Genomic DNA, 20506 nt, shown 5'->3' on the forward strand with positions numbered 1-20506 from the left:
TCGTCTTTCTGTGATTCCGTTATTCCTTTTCACGTTATTTTGTATTGAAATAATGTAACCTTTTAAAAAGACATTCTATTAAGCGGCCAGTTGCCATTTCCCCGAGGGTGGCCGCTTAATAGGGGTTCAACTGTATTAACAATGCAATTAAATAATACAATACAATGCAATTTTATTGTCCATACGTGGGACGAGGTCTCCCTCAATGTCCGAGCCAGAGGCTCATGTATAAAACGTAGGACCACTCTTTACGCTGGTTATGCCTTTTTGAGCGAATAGTAAAATACTCTGAGCATCAATCAAAAGCAAAGCAATGTCAAAAGTCGAGCATAATGTGGACAACTCTTGCGGATAGAGTAGGTTCTTTCAGAGCCCTTTGGGAATTAAGCTTGTTAAGCTACGCCGGCTTTCGACAACCGACACTGACGTCATTGCACTAGTTTTTCTTTGCAAAAATCATGTTTTGTTCATATGTCTCGCTATTTATATGATTTATAAGTTGGGTTCTTTAATTCCTCGAGTGTCGACAATGGCTTCAGTCTGGATTGTCGTTGGTGTCGCAGGTGAGTTTAAAATTGGTTAGTCTGAGTATACATGTATACGCACACCGCTAGATCTTTAACGCTAAGCGGCAAAGAATAGCTTTCCATTGTGCTGCACTTGTTATAAAAACTGTTTTAATTAACGTAATACAGTCGAAACTCCATTGACGGACACCTGCGTTGTTGGACACCTTTAGTAAGCGAACACCTTGTCACTACATCCATACTTCATACAAACATTACACTTTAATCTACCATAAGAGGACACTTTTTATGGCCCGAGCGTGTCTGCTCTCGCCAGAGGTGTTCGACTGTATACTTAAGATACCCTTTTCTTAAATATTACTGTTCTCGCCTTGGTTAGGGGAAAACGGTCCCTAAAAATATTTTTAGTATCAAAATTTCGATGATATTGTTTAATAAAGTGCTTATTTGGCAGGAAGATTCCATAACACAACAAGAAATAATTAGTAAAAGTCAGATCATTTAAGTCATCTAAAAAGCAGCCCCGCACAAGTGGAACTGAAAGAAACCAAAACATAGTACTCACGTATTTGATGACATTAAAAATTCTTACTATAACTAAAACTAAAACACTGAACCAAATTGAGTCGTGGATAATATCATTTTCTTTCCTTACATTTTGTTTCTAGGCAATTTTAATGTTTCTAGGTCAATATATCTTCCGTGCCATACCAAACCAAGTGATTTGGAAAGCACACGCAATAATATATTGACTTAAAATCGCTTAAACATAAAATGTTAGGATAGTAAACAATGTATACCAGATAATCTTTTAACTAAGTACCCGTTCTTCAGTAGCATTAGCAGTCGATAAAACCTTTTACGATCGATATGGCAAATACAAGTCACAACACGGAACAATTATGTAAAATTCGCTTAAATTATAATTTATTTTCATATTTATGATATTTCTAAAACATTTTGTCTTGAATTTTAAAATAAAAATATTTAAAATTTTTGCTATAAATAAATTGAAACAACCAAATAAAGTCATGAAAACATTTCCTGGTATATTGTTTTCTATCCTTGCATTTTGTATATATGCAGTTTGAGTGAATTTAGATCTATATACTTTTCCGTGTCATACCAAACCAGGTGATTTGGACTCTAAACGGACTGAAGAACATATTAGCTTAAACGTCATAGAAAAAAAATTTATGGATAGAAACAAATACCAGGTAATGCTTAAATATTAATTTGGCTACCTTTATAATTTTAAGTTAGTAATTGCAGGTAGGAAAACGTTTCCAAACATATGATGACATTATTCAGTCTTAGACTGACTGTTTATGGATTTCTTTCTGGTCGGTTTGGCAGGAACAAGTCACAACACTTTTAAAACAATTATGTAAAATTCGCTTAATACCAGACTCATTTGCATATTCGATTACATTTTCAAAAGAGTCTCTATAATAGTTACTAAAAATTCTTGCTGTAAATAGATTAAAACAACCAAATAAGGTTGGGAAGACTTTTTCTCGTTTTTCTATTCTCACATTTTGTTTCCATGCAACTTAACTGAGATTTCAGGTCTACCAACATACAGGCTTTCGTGCCAGACCAAAACAAGTGCTTTCGAAAATACACGAGAAAGTATATTGACCAAACATCACGTAGAAACAAAGTAAAATAATTTTAAAACGCTATCTCAAAAGGTAATGTTTCCTCGACTTTATTCGGTTGTATAAATTTATTTTTTGCAAGAATTTTAGTAACTTTCATACAAGAATTTTCAGTTCGAAATAACATACAAACTCTAAATGTGATTAAATACTGCATGCAAATGTAATCCGCTATGTCACGTTCCGTCTGTTCCGTGCACGTAACTAAATAGCGACTTTTTCTTATAGCTTGCTCAAGTAGAATGAGACCAAAGATGGCTAATAGATAAAGGAATAAATAAGGATAAACTTTTAGCAAACTGGACTTTTTTTAGTCAAATTTTTTCGATCCATGTTCTTCGTGTGTGTGTGAATGACGTCAGGAAAGGCAGCCATGTTGGACTATTAAAGGACTGACGTAATCAAGATTAATCCATTGTTTCTCTGTTATAACGCGGGAAAGCTCACCAATGCGTTAAATCTAGATACATTGAAAGGAGTCCAGCAATCTTTATAGATTCATTTCTTTTGTAGTGAACAAAAAGTAACGCGAAAATGCTGCATCCCACCATCAACTCATAAGTACATAAGTATTTCGAATAAAAGCTGTCGGAGAGTGGAAAATTGTTCAAGATTTCACATTCCCAGTTTTCCAAAAATCAATACTTTTTATGTTACATCATAATCAGCGTTTTCCACATAATTGCATGCACCAGCTCTTCAAATTGGAGTAAAACAGTTGTTTTGTAGCTTTTTTGTGTCTTTCTTCGCAAATAAATTTGTCAAGAACGAGAAAATGATAATATCAAAACCATATTAACGTCTGGTAAAAGTATTACCGAAAAAAACATTTTTGATGTCAAATATAGCGGACAGCAAATTTGAAGTCACGTGAAGGCACACACACTATTAATTATTACCTTCAACTAATTCATTATTGTTTCGGCAATTAATTATTACTTCGGTTATTATTTTCATTCACTGTCACACTTTTTAAAATATTTTTGCATCTATCCAATGTCTTCACAAAGCTAACCTCGTGCGTATATCCCGGAAATCTTCCTATGATAACTAAAATATCTCCTGAACTGTTAAAAAGTCTTGAAAACACTTCGTGTTTTTGCATCCTTATTGCTTACGGCGGGGGTCGTCAGTTAATATCAGTTTTTTAAGCATTCCATGATCAGAGAAAACTAACTAGTGAGTAATGGAATTTAACAGGTTTATAACAATTATTTACCGAAGTGGAAGTAAATATATAGTGGTGGATATTTACCAAATCGCGGCGCGGCGAGGTAAATATCCACCACATTCACCGACACTGTGGTGAATAATTGTTTTAGTAAATACCACACAAGTTAAATAGCTGAGGCAGAGCAAAACATCACTTTCGGTAAACAAAGCGACGCGCAAAGGCAGTTTCCTTCTCTTAAGCTGCTCGGAGGTAAATAGTACTTTGCTAATCACCTCCGAGTTAACAAATCAGTGCACGCAAAAAACACTTTTCACTGGTGTGGTATATTTAACAATTATTCCACAAGCACACGTTGGATATGAGTTGGCTATAACGATCTCATATCCAACAAGCGCTAAAAGAGGATATCAAACGGTTGTTCCTTTCTAGCATTTAAATTTAAAGATGGATTTGTGATAACCAACAATGAGATCGACCGTGATTATAATAGAACCAAAAATATCTTTGCAATATTTACAGTTAGTAACTGAATGTAACAAATACTTCATTACAGCCACTCTATTTGCCCTTCAAATATACAATATTGTATTTTTTTGTTTTGAGAATAGACAATTTGTTTTTAGTAACGTGTAAATGATCGATACTTTTGCAAATAATGGTTGTTGTACTAATGCGCTGGAATGGAAAACATTAACAACAACAAAGGCACGAAAGTATTTTCATACATCATCTGCCACTCGTCCCTTCTGGAGTTCCACCTACCACACGTACGATCGGTTTTCTTTACTGTCCAAAACTTACAGTTGTTCCCTCTTAAATAAGCTCACGTTTTGTTGGTGTTTTATTCTGTGTTGTACTGAGTTTCCACTTACTATTTTGATAACCTAGCTACGCAACGAACAAGCCAACGAAAGAGCGAACGAACGAACAACAAACAAACCGATCGACCAACCCCACCTACCACCCACCGACCCAACCAACTGCCCAACTATCCATCCATCCCCCTAACCAACCCCCCCCCCCCCACCCACCCACCGGGAAATCAACCAAAGAATGAAAACGTTTAACTGGTGGTTTCTGCTGTGGTTAATTTATTTCGCAGGGCCAGTACTACCTATCAATGGACTATACGGGAAGGTTCCACGCGACAGGGGCACCTTTTTTAGGCTGGAAGTATGTGCTGAGGGATTTGACGAGATGAAAAATAAAAAAAAGAGTAGGAGAAAAATACTACTCACAAGTGAAAAGTCTAGTAAAGGGCTGTAATGTTTCTATTGTAGGTATATGTAGTATAGTATACAAAAGGTAAGGGTTTGGACCCCGGGGAGGAGCCTCCCCGCATAACCATTGTTGGGTATCCACCCCCCCACGCACTCCTTACCCGGGGTTTGATATAGCGGTTACGACGCGCCGTCATTGTCATTAACTTGTTGTTTTTAAAAGTTCTTTTACATGTTTATTATTTCTTGCAGTTTCCTTTTTGGTTGCTGTAGCATGTGATCGTAAGTACAAGAGACTGATTTTTTTGACATTTTTTGCATTTTTCTTTGTGCATGTGCTGAGCGGTTTTCTTATCAATGTCGTAAAATCCCAAACCAAACCAATTTAAACGAACGAAAATGACACGACGAACTGGTCATAACTCAAAACAAAAAGTATTAAACCGGTGCCAAATACAGAAAAACATGAAACAGTGCGAAACGCAGAAAACATACAATTAGTGCCAATTTGAGCAGTATTTGGTTCCCTTAACAGAGTTTTTAGCACAAAACGCGATTTTTACGAGCACTACTGGAAGACAGAATACGCCGCTTTACTAACAGAATTTATCAAAAGCTTCACAGGACTGGCATGTACACAGTGTCACTGAAGTGTAAATTTTTTTATGTGTTTTAGCGGATCATACATACCGAATCGATGAGTAACGCTAATCATTTTTATTAAAAACGTTTTTCTTGTTCAAACGAAACGGGAGGATCTTTGGCTCTCGGCCATTGCCCTTATTGTACGCCCTTATTGTACCAAAAAAATATTTTCACTGAAATACAGTGACGGTATGCGTTTTAGTTTTCCTAACGGGGTGAAACACCACCTCATTCTGCCAACCAAAGTGAGGATAGAGGGATTCGTTTCTCCCTGATCGCTCCTTTTTCGCTCTGCTTTTTTGGGCGCGGCATAGAGAAATTCGACCTGTACAATAATTGTTCTAAGTGATCATGTTGATTTCTTTTGCAGCGTGTGTTCCACCTGGAGATTTCCTTAATGGATCAAGTGGATTCTTTTCAAGTCCTAATTTTCCAAACAACTTCCCTGCAAACAGCAATTGTACCTGGAATATCACGGTACCCACTGGGCGCATCATTAAAGTTACTTTCTTGAACTTCACTTTGGAACCAAACCAAAATTCAGCGTGTATTGGGGAGGCAGAATTGGCCCGTGTTTTTATCACTAATGTTGCTTCAGATAATGGAATTCAAGATTTCAAGATCTCTGGTCAACGACTTCCTGATCCAGTGTACTCTGTGGGGAATTCCATCCTGGTGAGATTGCGATCTCTCAGCAATGTGTACTCGGGATTTAAAGCATCTTACGAGGCGATAGATGGAGAACTACGTAAGTCTGCTTCTCGTATTGCTGTTTCGATCAGCGTGATGTTGTCACCATAGTCGAACCATAGGCGTGCATATGAAGTAAAAAAAACAATTGAGGCTAATTTTGAAGGCTTTTCAAAGTCAAGAAGAATGGCGTTTTCCGTTTTAAAATATCTTCTTTAGTTTTAGAGATATACACGTTTTAGTATTATACAAATTAGAAAAGTGAAGACGTCATTAATCGTGTCTACAAAAAGATGAAATACTGAATCATAAGTTTCTCAAGAAGTATTAGAGCAATGTTCTTCAAACGTGGCACCAGAAATGTACATCACACAAGACACATGATGGCCTATAATACGATGTTACCATGGCGACACTCTTGGATCCTGGCTCTTTCTGCTGTAAACCAAATATCTCCATTTACAACCCTACAAAATGTGTCAGAGGGTCCCACTTGGAACACACATTGTGCCCATATTACCTTTACCCTTCTCATTGCTTCTTGGGAGTGGATTGTCTTTGGTTAAGCAAAAACTCGGGAATGTCGTTTTAATTCAAATAGGTCTTGTGGCAAAATCGTTGCCATGGTAACGGCACAACGGGTGGCATCTTGTGTCTTGTCTACTGTACATTTATGGTGCCAAGTTTGAAGAACACTGCTTAAATATTTTTTGAAAAAGCTTGATTTAGTAATTTATCTTTTTGTGGAACGATTAAATACGTCAATACTTTCCTCGTTTACATAATACAAAAACGTAAATATCTCTAAAACAAAAAATAAAAGATTTGAAAACGGAAAACACCATCATTCTTTATTTTGAAAATCCTTCAAAATGAGCAGCAATAGACCATTTCCGAGTTACCCTTTGCCTCTGTTTTAAAACGAGTCTACGTTCGTGAGAGGCGCGGTGGCCTAATGGTTAGCGCGCTCGACTCCGAGTCGAACGGCCCAGGTTCGAGGCCTGGCCGGGGCGCTGCGTTTTGTTCAGTGGGTAAGACACTTACCTCTCACAGTGCCTCTCTCCACCCAGTTGTATAAATGGGTACCGGCGAATTTACTGCTGGGGGGTAACCCTGCGATGGACTAGCATCCCATCCACACTTATGTCCAGGATTGAACGCAGGTATTGTTAAATGAGTACTTCATGTTTGACTGCGCTGTTTGACATTTCCATATTACTTCATATATGATAGATTTTGGTGTGTTTTGGTGAACTTTTATTAATGAGGACACTTTGTGATGCCTGTCATGAGGAACGTGCATCTCATTAACGTTCAATCCTGGACATATCTGCCCATCCAGGGGGGAGTAGCAATACTCCTTGTCGCTTAATGCTACGGAAACCGGGATAAGCTCCGGATGTATGGGCCACTTGGCTCGGATACAGACTTACGTACGAAACCATTCAAATGAAAATGAGTTTGATTTGCATGAAAATGGACCAGTAGGTGAAACTCATTTTCATATCAATAGTTTCGCACGTAGAATCGTTTTGAAACAGAGGCAAAGGGTAACTCGGAAATGGCCTATCATTGGTCAATTCATCTGTACTTTACACTAGTTTGGCGCTGAGGTTTGGGGTAATGCAAAATAAAGCTACCGCATTGAGGTTTTGGGACGAATAAATCATATCGTTTGTTTTATTCCCCAAGCCTCGGAGCCAAATTAGAATTGTGATAAATTGACATTTGAATTTTGGCTTTGACTCGTCTAAAGAAAGCCATGAATCGAAAGCCAAAAGTCGTCAAATAAACATCAAAATTCTTTCAACACACTGTAACGATGCAAATTTAAAGACGAAACAAGCTCGATAAAAGGGGGCCTCTAATCGGAGAAAAAATGTAAGGCCATGGGCTTGTTTTCGCCATATTAGTTTGTATACTTCAATCTGTTCATTTCGCTTCGCCGCGTTACACGATAAATCAGCCTACGAATAAGTTTCGAAAAAAACTGAGCTCTCTATACTGCGACATAATTCAGAATTTAAAGTTTATCTAGAGGTTTTAATTTGTTTTGAAAATAACAGTGTTTTCCACTGCGCGTTTCACTTCGCACTTTTTGTCTAGTTTGATTTGTGTCCAAGCCTTAACTGAAAAACAAAACAAAATAAATAAACAGAAAACCTGACTGAAAAATTACAAATCAGACATCAAACTTTACCTTTATCTTAAATAAGCTTGAGTTTGCGCTTTTGCTTTGGCGCATCGTACGTTTAACAGGCTTCAGATCATGTTTTCTTTTTTCGTCAAAAGGCCATGTGATTTTTGAATAATGCTAAAAAAAGCAGCGTGCATGCTTAACGGAACTCGATTTTTTAGAAAGGTTACGCGTAACCAGTCGGCCTTTTCGCCTGAAGAAGACTAGCAGTGTGCAGTCGAAACGTCCCGATCCTCATCATACGTGTCTACGTCGTGAGACAAACGACAATCCTTTATTATTAAGATCGATTTATTTACATTTTTCAGTGTGTCCTGGAAGCATAATCCTTACTGACAGATCAGGTATTATTACCAGCCCTTATTACCCCAGACTGTATCCAGGTAACCAGAACTGCAGCTGGCAAATCATAGCACCCCAAGGAAACCGTGTTAAGCTAGAAATTGCCATCACTCTCAATATCCAACAGTGCGGACCACAGCCGGACTGCACGTGCGATTATCTGCAAGTTCAAAATGGCTTCTCTGCTGATCCCAATGGAAATGAAAGAATATGTGGTGCACCCAGTAAAACTAAAACATATTACTCAACTCATGAGAGCTTGAAGGTGCTGTTTGTGTCTGATGATGACCGCCCTAAGCAGTACGATGGATTTGAAGCAACTTACACGCAACTGAATTACTCTCCTCCAAGTAAGTAAAGAACTAAATAAGTGGAGTCCCTAGTGTAGTTCTATTGTTTATTTTGCAGTGATCTTTGGGAAGTGTAAAGAAATGACACCCATTTGTGAAGGGGTTTAACATTTTCACCAGTTTCACGTATCATCTTCAGAAAAAGGATCGAAGTTCGAGAAGATTTTGTTACGAATAAAGGTTATTTTTTAGAGGTGATCGCAACTCTTTCGCATAAAAACAGGTGTTGTTGTTGTGGTGGTGGTGCTGGTGTCGCGCCTTGTTCACGATGCCAATCATCTTCTACTCTAGATGACCCGAAGGATGGGAATATCTTGATAGGACATGGCATTTATTCTCTATATTTACCATATTAATTCAAAAACAAGACAGACCCGCAAACACATCGACCTCTTTGAAAACAGGACAAGGGATTCGAAAAAGTTTTATTTTTAATTCCGTGATTGTCCCTTGGCCTGAATTGAATCAACTCTGTTGGTGAGTAAAGAAATAGTCTAGGTTTTGTCAAAAAGCAACATTCGATACTCACTTATCATGACAATCGCTCAGGTGAGAAACCGCACCAATTCACAATGACAAAATGTGTACACCGATCAAGTTATCATAGATTAAACAACAGTTTGTACGCTGGGCTATGGATGTTAATTATAAAAAATGTGATTGGATATGTTTATTTTTTTTCTAGTTTGTCCTACTGAAGCAGTTCCTCTTTCCGGGAACGGAACATTGAGCAGCCCCAACTACCCTATGAGCAATTATCCTGCGTCCAGGAATTGCTCCTGGATCATAACTGTACCATCTGGTAAACAAGTGAAGTTTACATTCACTGAATTGGCCCTTGGTTCATGTGAGAACGCTTGCAGCTCGGATAATTGTACCTATGTGGAGCTTTACGACGGTGCTTCGACAAGCTCTTCTTCGCTGGGAAGATTTTGTAACGGCTCCATCCTGCATGACGTATTGTCAAGTGGTAACCAGATGTTCGTAAACTTCCGTTCCGGTTCTTCACTTGATCGAGGATTTGAAGCACAATATTCTGTGACTTATCATACAGGTACCCTTTGATCAGACACGCTTTCACCTTTTGAAAACAGTTGGATTATATTTCCATTCGTTCCCACTCCCTTGTAGTGCAACGACAAGTAGTCTATTGACCTCTATTCACGGAACGCCATATGAAGAAATGTTTAAGTTTAGTCCAGTCCATACTTATCACGTTTTTGTGTAAAATTGCATGCTATTTAACGCGTCTTCGCGTATCATCCAGTCTAAAAACGATTGAAATGCTTCCTGTTTTTATCTAAAACAGAGAAGGACTTCTTGAAGTGAAAGTATATATAATATTTATTGCAGGACCGGAGGGCGAAATGTATGTCTCTTGGCCATTTTGGATTTATACATCGACCGCGTTGCGCTTATTTCTATTTTCATCGTGCTACCTGTTTTCCTGTTTTCAAACAGAGAAGATCTTATGAAGTAAAATTATAACACTTATTCCTAGACCGGACGCCGAAAAATGTCTCTTGGTCATTTTGTATTATACATCGACCGCGTTGCGCTCGATTCCTGTGTGACAACCTCAAGGCAAATATTTCCCGTACGGCCCTCCAGCTCTGTCTCAGCCAATAAGCTTACATCTTTTTAACCAACCAGGGCGTGCACAAAACCAACACGACAAATGTTATAACTACAATAGTACAAGTCGTTGTCTTTGTCGAAGTTTTCAAATATTTACCAGGCTTTATCAATATTTTAGTTTCAGAAGATAGAGAAACAACCTCGTATTCCTTCCAACCTGCCCTATCACATCGTAATAAGAGTGAAATTCTTATCTTTGCTTCCACTTTGCATAAAATAATCAGATCTCGATCCGTTAGCTCACCTTTTTACTGATCAGATATTTTGCTCTGTAGCATGCCTTCCACCTGGGGACTTTCTTCTTGGATCAAGTGGATTCTTTTCAAGCCCCTATTTCCCAAACAACTTCCCTGCAAACAGCAATTGTACCTGGAATATCACAGTACCCACTGGGCGCATCATAAAAGTAACTTTCTTGAACTTCACTTTGGAACCAAACCAAAATTCAGCGTGTATTGGGGAGTCAGAAGGGGCCCGTGTTTTTATCACTAATGTCGCTTCAGATAATGGAATTCAAGATTTCAAGATCTGTGGTCAAAATCTTCCTGATCCAGTGTACTCTGTGGGGAATTCCATCCTGGTGAGATTGCGATCTCTCAGCAATGTGTACTCGGGATTTAAAGCATCTTACGAGGCGATAGATGGAGGACTACGTAAGTCTGCTTGTAGCTAGTACTCTATGTATGTTATCCCCTGGGGGGGGGGGGGGGGGGGTACTCAGGATTTTAAGTGACGGGATTGAATGGGGGAAAAAATTAAGACCCAAAAAAATCCCTAAGGCGGCCAACCAAACCTAAAAAATGCCCAAGATTAAAAATTGACCCTCAAAAATCGACAGCAAAACACGTTTGTTGTTTTTTATTCGCAGAACTACGCAGGCAAGGCACTACTGCGAATCATCAGATTGTTTTGAATTCCTAAAAACATCCCTACTCAAATCAAAAAAATATTTGCCAAATATTCCTACCCAAACAAATCCTGGAATCGAAAATTTCGAACCCCCAAAAATCCTTCGGTCATCCCCATCACTTGAAACCCCGAGTACCCTCCCCCCGGGATGTTATCTATCAATGTTATCTGTATCCAGATAACAACGTAAGTCTGCTTGTAGCTAATGCTCTATGAAGTATAACTCGTAGTTCTGTAATAGTGTTGTAATTCGCGTGATGATGTTTCTTTTACATGAGAATCAGATTAATTTATTTCCTTTCAGTGTGTCCTAGAGGTATCACCCTTACTAAAGCATCAGGTGTTATTACCAGCCCTTATTACCCCAGACTTTATCCAGGTAACCAGACCTGCAGCTGGCAAATCATAGCACCCCAAGGAAACCGTGTTAAGCTAGATATTGCCATCACTCTCAATATCCAGCAGTGCGGACCACAGCCGGACTGCACGTGCGATTATCTCCAAGTTCAAAATGGCTTCTCTGCTGATCACAATGGAAATGAAAGAATATGCGGTGCACCCAGTAAAACTAAAACATATTACTCAACTCATGAGAGCTTGACGGTACTGTTTGTGTCTGATGATGACCGCCCCAAGCAGTACGATGGATTTAAAGCAACTTACACGCAACTGAATCACTCTCCTCCAAGTAAGTTTTTTAAAAGTACGCCCTCCATAACTTTCGGGTTTAGCAAACCAAAGGGGCCGTTCAGTATTTTGGGCTAGCTGTTGTTTTCGGTTGACCATTTATTTCGAATCATATTGTTGTAGTTCTGGAGCCGTGTTATAGAAAAAGGACGCGAGATATGAATACAAAAGATAATACAATAATATAAATGTTGGACTGCCTGAGCAACTTCAGGGCAACACAATAATGTTTACTACGACCATGGTGATAATAAACGGCCTCCTGGAACTCCAGACCATGGGAAAGTAAACGATGAAAAAAACAAGGCAGGTAGATCGGCTAAAGGACGCATTGGAATCCACGGTTTGGATTACTTTACAAACGGAGTCAACGTCTTATTGATAAATGGTTGAAATGGCTATTTGGAATGATTTGAATTATACCTCTATCAAATAATAACAATAGATGGGAATTTGCAGTGGCATTTCCACAAAGTGGCCGTGGCCCCTTAAGAAGAGTTGGATTTTTAAAGTGTTGGCTTTTGTGGGGAAGAAAAACCCTCGGAGAAAGGATAAGAACCCAAGCACAAGTCATATTTGGTAGTTAATTAGGAAAATAACACATTTTATAGTTATGTTTTTGAAATCTTTATTTTTCCAGTTTGTCCAAATGAAGCAATTCCACTCTCTGGGAACGGAACATTGAGCAGCCCGAACTACCCTATGAACAATTATCCTGCGTCCAGGAATTGCTCCTGGATCATAACTGTACCATCAGGTAAACAAGTGAAGTTTACATTCACTGAATTGGCCCTTGGTTCATGTGAACTCGCTTGCAGCTCGAATAATTGTACCTATGTGGAGCTTTACGACGGTGCTTCGACAAGCTCTTCTTCGCTGGGAAGATTTTGTAACGGCTCAGTCCTGCCGGACGTGTTGTCAAGTGGTAACCAGATGTTCGCAAAGTTTAGTTCCGGTTCCTCACTTGATCGGGGATTTGAAGCACAATATTCTGCATCCTCTGTCAGACCAACAACAACAACGACACAATCTCTTGCCATAACAGCATCTCGAACAGTACCGCCTTCAACAGTAACAGCACCATCAAGTGGTAAGTAAACAAAGGTATTTTATCAGACTCACTTCAAGTAGCAAAGTAAGCTTCCGTTTAGCAAATAAGGGAATGAAGTTCGTTTCTTTTGTTGTTGTATGCTTGGCGACACATCACTGGAAGTACTGTTTGTTCTCTACATACCTAGCTTTCCTGACAAAATAAGCATGCTTTATGTTTATAGTGGCTGCATGGTAACGTTTTCCTTTCTGGCACTCTCCAGCTTTTATTTGATGGGACAGTGCTACAAATGTTTGTCAGTTTCTGTTACGAAGCGGTTTCGAAGCTAACGTAAATTTTTAAAATTACGGTTTCACTGTGTTACATCCCGCAAGGGTAGACTGTGCAGAAAACTTGTCGTACCCCCGTGGGTATCATGTATGTCACGTGACTCTCGCGCCCCTCGTGTTTATGTGTTCTTTGTGTTCAAAGTTGAATTGCGAAGCCAATCGAAAGCGGTGAAAATGAACATTGTTGCAAACTGTGCAAACCGTAAATAAAAGTCGTGAGTTTATCAGAACACACTGAAACCGCTCAATAGAACTTTAACACGCTAATCATAACTCAACAATTAAAAAGAGGGGGCCACCGAGTTCGGTTTTGAGTTATAAGCACTTAAGCTAAAATTGTCTTTAACAGGTTATACTGTTGCTATGGTAACCAAATATGTCAAGAAAATAACCACAACTTATTTACCAATGATTGGTCATTTATTTGATACCATTATGATTGTAACAGCAGGTGATAAACATTTGTTGTACTGCCCCATCAAAGTATAAGAAGTGGAAAGTGCTGGACACCGTTACCAGCCACCTTATAGGACTGACTGACTGAGTGTATGACTGTCTGACTGAATTTCATTTAGTAAACATGTGAACATTGGGGGCAGATGTCGTCGGCCTCTGGGTATGGGGGGTAGTTTAATCCTCTCCCCAGCTTTCGCTCGCCAAATTATTGAAGATGGCGACTCGTGCCATCGAACATGACGGCCTGACGATTTCAGGACTTTATGATTTCTGTCGTTTTTGTTCGTGATTTAAGATGTGGGAAGCGGCACCGGGTAAAGCCTGAATAACGAAGTACTACCTTATTATAGGAAATTAACGCTTCATGAAATTAACGCGAATTTCAAAAATTCGCGTTAATTTAAGTCGCGTTAATTTTTGTTAACGTTAATTTCCGCGCCGTTAATTAAGTGGAGCGCTAATTTCCATGACCTTAATTTCCATTATTTTGGAACCAATTTCTCGATACAGTCTAGACGTCTTGACACTTATGAAAAGACATTATTTCATCAGGGTGGAAATCTGCCGGATCACTAAAACTGTGAAAAACACTCGAGGCGCTCAGTTTCCTTTGTGTTAAAGTAAACTTGTTCCTGCTGTCTCAACAAGTGTTCCTTTTCTTTATGTTTGTCGCGTTAATTTCCTTCATTTTGAAATGTACCCCCTCTTTCGTGTTAATTTCCTTTATTGGGAAGTAATTTTTCCTTCAAATTGCGTTAATTTAAGTCGCGTTTATTTCAAATACCTTAATTAACACAAGCGTTAATTTCCTATAATAGGGTATTCATATTACTTTGAACAATAACTCGATCACTTTTAATTTTAGCTCCTTCCCACATTAGCAGCAATGATATTGAATCCAATAGAGTTCTACTGAAATTGGCGAACAAAGAGTTTTTGACCAATGGAAATAAAACCAGGTCAGTACTGTTTACGTGTTTTCCTTCATTCGTTTGGTGGTCTTAATTCAAAAGTGATCTACTGAGTCTCCTGTGGCGATGAAACAAGCACACAATGCAAGGCGTGATGATTTACTTTGTTCTCTTGTTTTGGGTGGGGGAGAGGGCTGGGGGGAAGGAAATGGTAAATATAGGTTGTCCGGTATGAATGAGTGGAAAAACATTAGTTCTGCATTTCCAATAAGCTGACTAGGTAATTAAATTACAGTCTAAATCGTAAATTCTGACGTCCCCAGTCTGTACTTGACTTGGATTCAATTCATGGCAAGACGATACATGTCGGAAAATTTTGCGTGTTTTTGATGCATGGAAGTAAGTTTTGTTTAACTAAGTAGAACAGAATGCGTTAAAACGCCAACGTAATTTTTTTAACGCCAACAGAAGGCCTTGAAGAATTTTAAACGCAAAAGCCTCCATCTGGCTTAGGAAATATTTAACTTACTATCTTTCCAAATCGCCCGGAACATTGACTGGATGGATAGTAGGCCCGGGAGGGGGGAATTCCCGGTGAAAAGGACGGGGATACTCGTTGTCTTAGGGATTTTGGTTTCATTTAGGGTGTTTAGAACGGAACACCAACATTTTTAGCCGTAAATAAGGTCTCTTTTCAAGGGTTGCACGCGCAAAAAAATAAAAAAACCGCCGTCATCCGTCGTTGTTTTAAAGCAGCATCTTGTGGGGTCCAAAAAGCTTTAGCCACTCCCAGTTCACATATTCCGATGAGTACCCCCTTCCCTTTCATATAGGAGCACCCCTCATGTGACAGTAGGTCATTGTATATTGATATATCATCATTCAACATGCTTTATTTTTCCGCTTAGTGTTTTTTGTTTTATAATTTTCTAGGTTGTTATCTTTACATTTTTTTCCTCGGAGATATAAGCTAACCAGCTACTCTGCAAATCCGAGGAAAAATAAAGTTAATGTATGTATGTATGTGTAAGGAGATAGTTTTCGTTAAAAAACTCAAACATTACTGTTGTTATATTCCAGCTATGTACAGATAATTGTCATACAGCTAAAAGACGAAGACCAAGACATCGGCACTTCAACAGACGCGAAATACGCAGCGAAAAACATCAACAAAGACTACGAAACCAAAGAGGAAGGAGAAGCTTACATAACTGCAGAGTTTGATTACGGCAAGACAGAATTTTCCATTGGTGATGAAAAGCATTATTCTAGGTCTAAAGAAGGTACCACATTAACTACACTTCTTGTTTCAATACAGTGTCGAAAGTAATTTGCTTAGATTTTGCTTTCCGAGAACCGGTCATAAATGTACGTTTCTTTTTCCACGACAGGCTCAAAAAAATACCTCAACGGTGAACTGGAATCGAACACATATTACGCAGTGTTTCAGCGTTCCTTTGATGATTATGGAACTTACGACTCAGAGAAGTTCATCTTTTTCAAAACTGAGAAGTCCTTCCCGTTGGTGACAGTGATTGTGATAGTGTTGGTAGTAGTGCTTGTTGTTGCAGTTCTCATAGGGGTCGGCGTCTATTTCTATATTGGTGAGTGAATAAGTATAGTTTAACATCCCGGGGGGGACTCGCATATGAAAGTGACGGGGATGCTCGTCGTCTCGCTTAGGGGTGTAAATTTCGGACTTTTGGTCTCGCTTAGGGTGTTCCGGGAAAAAACGCCCAAAACGCCAATATTTTTAGCCATAATGGTCCCGTTTAGGGTTACACACGAAGAAATATACTCCATTCTTAGTTTTTTGGTATCTTTTGGGGGTCAAGAGCGGCTTGAGCCACACCCAGATTGGTCTCTTTTAGGGGTTCTTTTCAAAATTTCCGACAAGCATCCCCGTCTGTTTCATATGGGAGTTCCCCCCCCGGGTTTAACATCCACCCCACCCACACACTTCCTCGCCCCTTCAGGAAGATTACGCCGGTGTTCTAGTCATAAGGTACACGGGAATGTCAAGTGTGGTAGGCCCGATCGGTGTTACGAGAAGTTTTCGTAAATGTTATGATAGCATGTTATCAAATTATTATAATAGGGAGGAAAAAAAATCAAAAATCGTAACAATTGCAGGTGTACGCTCAAAATAAAATGACAAAAAAAATCATCTTAATAGAAACGTTTTTGGTCATCCCTGTAAAAATACCCTAAAGGATGTGTATTTATGTAAAAATTAGAAAATCTATAAACAGCATTTAAACAAAAACGTTTATATATTTTATTTTTTAAAAAAACTGGTTTGGATGCGTCCTTTTCGTTAGTTTGGAATCTCTCGTTTACTGATCTAGCTACAGATATATCCCATACAAGTGTGCTGTTTGGCGACAAATTCGTTATCTTAATGGTTGTTTTGTTGTGCTCTTTTTCCTTTTAACAGTGAAAGGGAAAAAGCGAGCAGTAAACCCAAACAATAATGATGTGCATATGGACATGGTCAACAAGAACCATGCTGCTTATCTCGACTACAATCCTACGTACAAAACACAAGACGAAAACCTGGCACCAGTGGGTAGCGTTATTCGCAACCAAATTTATTCTGATTCTGATCAGAATGCTGCTGAACGAAGGCTGGGTGGTGATTAAGAGGAAATTAATTGATTAATCAAAACCGTAAAAAAATTCTCGAACGTGATTGGTTATCAGCAGCCCGATTTGAGCACTAATTGGGCAGTGTGCGCGTCATGCTTGTAATTGGACAGTGTAATAGGACAGTTTACGCGTCATGCCTGTGTAATTGGACATTACGCGTCATTTTGCGCGCGCTGTTGTTGTGCATTTTGTTGAGTAAACTGTTATGTTTTGCAGTTTTTATAAAAACGTTAAACCATTTGACTAAAGGTTAGTTTGTTTCTCAAATTTTGCCATAGTTTTGATTAATTGGTAACAAGACTTCGTGTCGTCCAATTCTGTCTGTAATCATACTCGTGATTAAACAAATCGGACTCCCGCTTCGCGGTCGTCCGATTTTGTTAATCACTCGTATGATTACAGACCGAATTGGACTCCACTCAGTCCTATTACCATTATTAATAAATTAGAAATTAATTGGAAATTATTTTCCAACAAGTAAATTCGAACCATAGCTGAAACTACATCGGGCTACATGAGATATAAACCCTTCCCAGGGTTCAAATACTCCACAAGGAGTATTTGATTTGCTTTGGAAATTCTGATGAACATTGCATGATAAGAGTCACTTGGACCGCCGAATATTGTGCATGTGCTCGTGCATTATATTCATTTCACGCCAGTTCCCATTTGTGAAATAAGCATAACACAAGTGAAATAAGTATAAGCGCGAGCATAAGAAAAATAACTAAGCCAGTTCTTTTCTAGTTCTTATACCTGTGCTTACTTCTCCTCGATGCACATAAGCGTTTTCTTGTGCTTATGTCAGAAGTGTGAACCAGGCTTAGGAAGTATATGACCAAATTTCCAACGTCCTAGGAGTTCTTTGTTTAATAGCCGTGTTATATTTCTTCAAAACGATTATTCTAGCTCAGTATAAGTAGCATGTCTGAAACTCAATTCTAAGGACACAACATCCAGACAGTGTGGAAATCGTAAGGCTAAGTACAGTCCAATCCAGATTTCTCGAACCTCCCGAAAACTTGAACTTAAATTCATTTCTCTTGGATTTGCTTTACTCGATGTTCCCCCAAATTTTTCAAACAAAATTTCATTTCTTTTTGCAGGCTTTAAAAATCGGGACAATCACTTCACTTTGGATATGGGGGTAGTTTAATTCTCTTCCCAGCTTTCGCTTCTCAAACTATTAAAAATAGAGACTCCACGCTCGAATATGAATGCCCGACAATTTAACTGCTCAAGTAGAGGACCTATTCACAATCTAGGCAAGGGGCACTGATTCCGCGAAAAAACGCCATTAAGCTAGAAGTGTGAACAATGCATTGTAATTTATTGCGTTCGACGAAGGAGAACGCTGTTCTAATCCGTTTGTAGTCGAGTTTTTTTGGGCTATCTTTGTATGGTCATCAATTTGGCCGCCCCAGAAAATTTTTCAGGGGCGAATGACGTCATCTCCGTGCCATGTGCTTCGTGGTGTTTCAATATGGCGTCCATTTTAGAATCACCCAAACGTGTTTTGTTTGAAGAAGTGGCCGAAATGTTTATCCGAAGTTAAAATAATACCGAAAAAAACATGGAAAGCATAACAGGGTTTTATCCAGGGAAGCAGAGTTTTAGTCCGCCACCGAACGTCGTTAAAATAGTGACCGTTTGTGAAAAATTATGCGAGCTTCTTCGCGGCGACAGGCACTGGTATTTTTGTTTCTCGCCAACACAACAACAGCGATGAAAGGATAACAGGCTCAAAGCTGGTAATTCATGTACTTTCGACTGTGCTTTCACAGGTGCTTTCTTCGTTCTTTTGCCTTCGCTTGTTAATATTTTGATTATTTTTCGCAGTTTTCTCCAAGGTAAGCTGTAATTGAAGTTGTATCTATATTCGGAGCATCAGTACTGAGTAGCAAATATGACTAAAGCTAACTTCTCAAAGGCTGTGTAGTGGTTTGTTTTCTAGAAAACAGAGGCTGCAATTCGCCCTCGGTGAAGACACCGAATTGTGACGTGTCAACTCAGCTGCTTTACTAAACCGATTGAACTTCTCTCTGCGTACAGACTTGTGAGACTCGATATTATAATACACCAATATACTCCCTTCGGCCACCCTAAGCAAAGCTTAATGCAGACTATTTCAAGTTGTTGAGCCATTTTAAATTACTGTTGAGTTACATCTATTGTATTTTATTATTGTAAGGAAATAAAAAGCTGTTACTAATCGACTGGTATCAAAATGTTTGAAATGGCTACATTTCAGTTTAGTAGGCTTTTGTTACTGTTAGTATATATTACTGACAAATAACTATACAGTGTATCAACATTTTCCAGAGTATCTTCTTGATATACATTGTACTCTATTTTGGATTCATTTAAGACCTTTAGCCACTTCGCTTGGCACAATCAAAAGGGTTTTAATATTCTTCTTTTATGGTTTTATAGAAAGATGGGTTGGTACAAGCAGATCAGGTTTCATCAGCTTGGCAATGTCATACATTTTTATACATGAACTTTTCATTGTAGTTTGCACATGACAAACAGACCTCAGATATCAGGAAAATATTGAAATAGAATATCATACTTCCCACCCCATGCCTCCAGTTTCCCCTGCCCTTCACCCTTATCACCCCACCCTACCGAACGCATTCCACTAATTTTAAATTATGCTAGTTGTAAGTAATTTACTGTCTACATGTTGAGTGCTTTGTAAATAATACTGTTGTTTTGAAAATAAATGTTATTAAGAAAAGTAAATTTCAAAGAGATATAGCTTGGGAAATTTTGCGTCAAATGCGACATTTCGAAGCTTTTTCCCATAACCATCCGGCCCATGACAGTGTATAAAGTGCTATTTGGGCTATGCACAGGTTTACCATCCTTTGCATGAGTAGTCACAGGTCATCAAGATAATAAACTATTGAGGCTTCCTAAAAATCGGTATTTATGAATGGGTTAACTTATGAAATAAAAGTATTTCGCATAATTTAGTTTGTTTCTCTGTAGCGATTACTGCGCCTGTCAATCATGCAAAATCTGCTCAATCAACGGTTACGTTTCTCGCTGCAGTCAGTCATTTAAG

At 38.7% G+C, this 20506-nt stretch overlaps 1 protein-coding gene and 1 long non-coding RNA gene across 2 annotated transcripts; both read left to right on the plus strand.

Annotated features, from left to right (window-relative positions):
* The first annotated feature begins 5046 nt into the window (after window positions 1-5046).
* On the plus strand, window positions 5047-18765 carry LOC144653224 (cubilin-like). The gene is made up of 10 exons (XM_078513169.1): window positions 5047-5975; window positions 8423-8806; window positions 9492-9860; window positions 10720-11097; window positions 11658-12041; window positions 12681-13130; window positions 14742-14835; window positions 15868-16070; window positions 16179-16391; window positions 17225-18765. Exons 1-10 carry the CDS (start codon window positions 5579-5581, stop codon window positions 17428-17430), a joined length of 3078 nt encoding a protein of 1025 aa, XP_078369295.1. The 5' UTR covers window positions 5047-5578; the 3' UTR covers window positions 17431-18765.
* A 9-nt stretch (window positions 18766-18774) lies between these two features.
* On the plus strand, window positions 18775-19652 carry LOC144653247 (uncharacterized). The gene is made up of 2 exons (XR_013570711.1): window positions 18775-19286; window positions 19322-19652. It is a non-coding gene; the product is annotated as an uncharacterized LOC144653247 (long non-coding RNA).
* Window positions 19653-20506: the final 854 nt, after the last annotated feature.

This window comes from Oculina patagonica, chromosome 5 (genome assembly GCF_052425735.1).
Source record: "Oculina patagonica isolate OP01 chromosome 5, crgOcupat, whole genome shotgun sequence".
Taxonomy (NCBI): Eukaryota; Metazoa; Cnidaria; class Anthozoa; order Scleractinia; family Oculinidae; genus Oculina; species Oculina patagonica.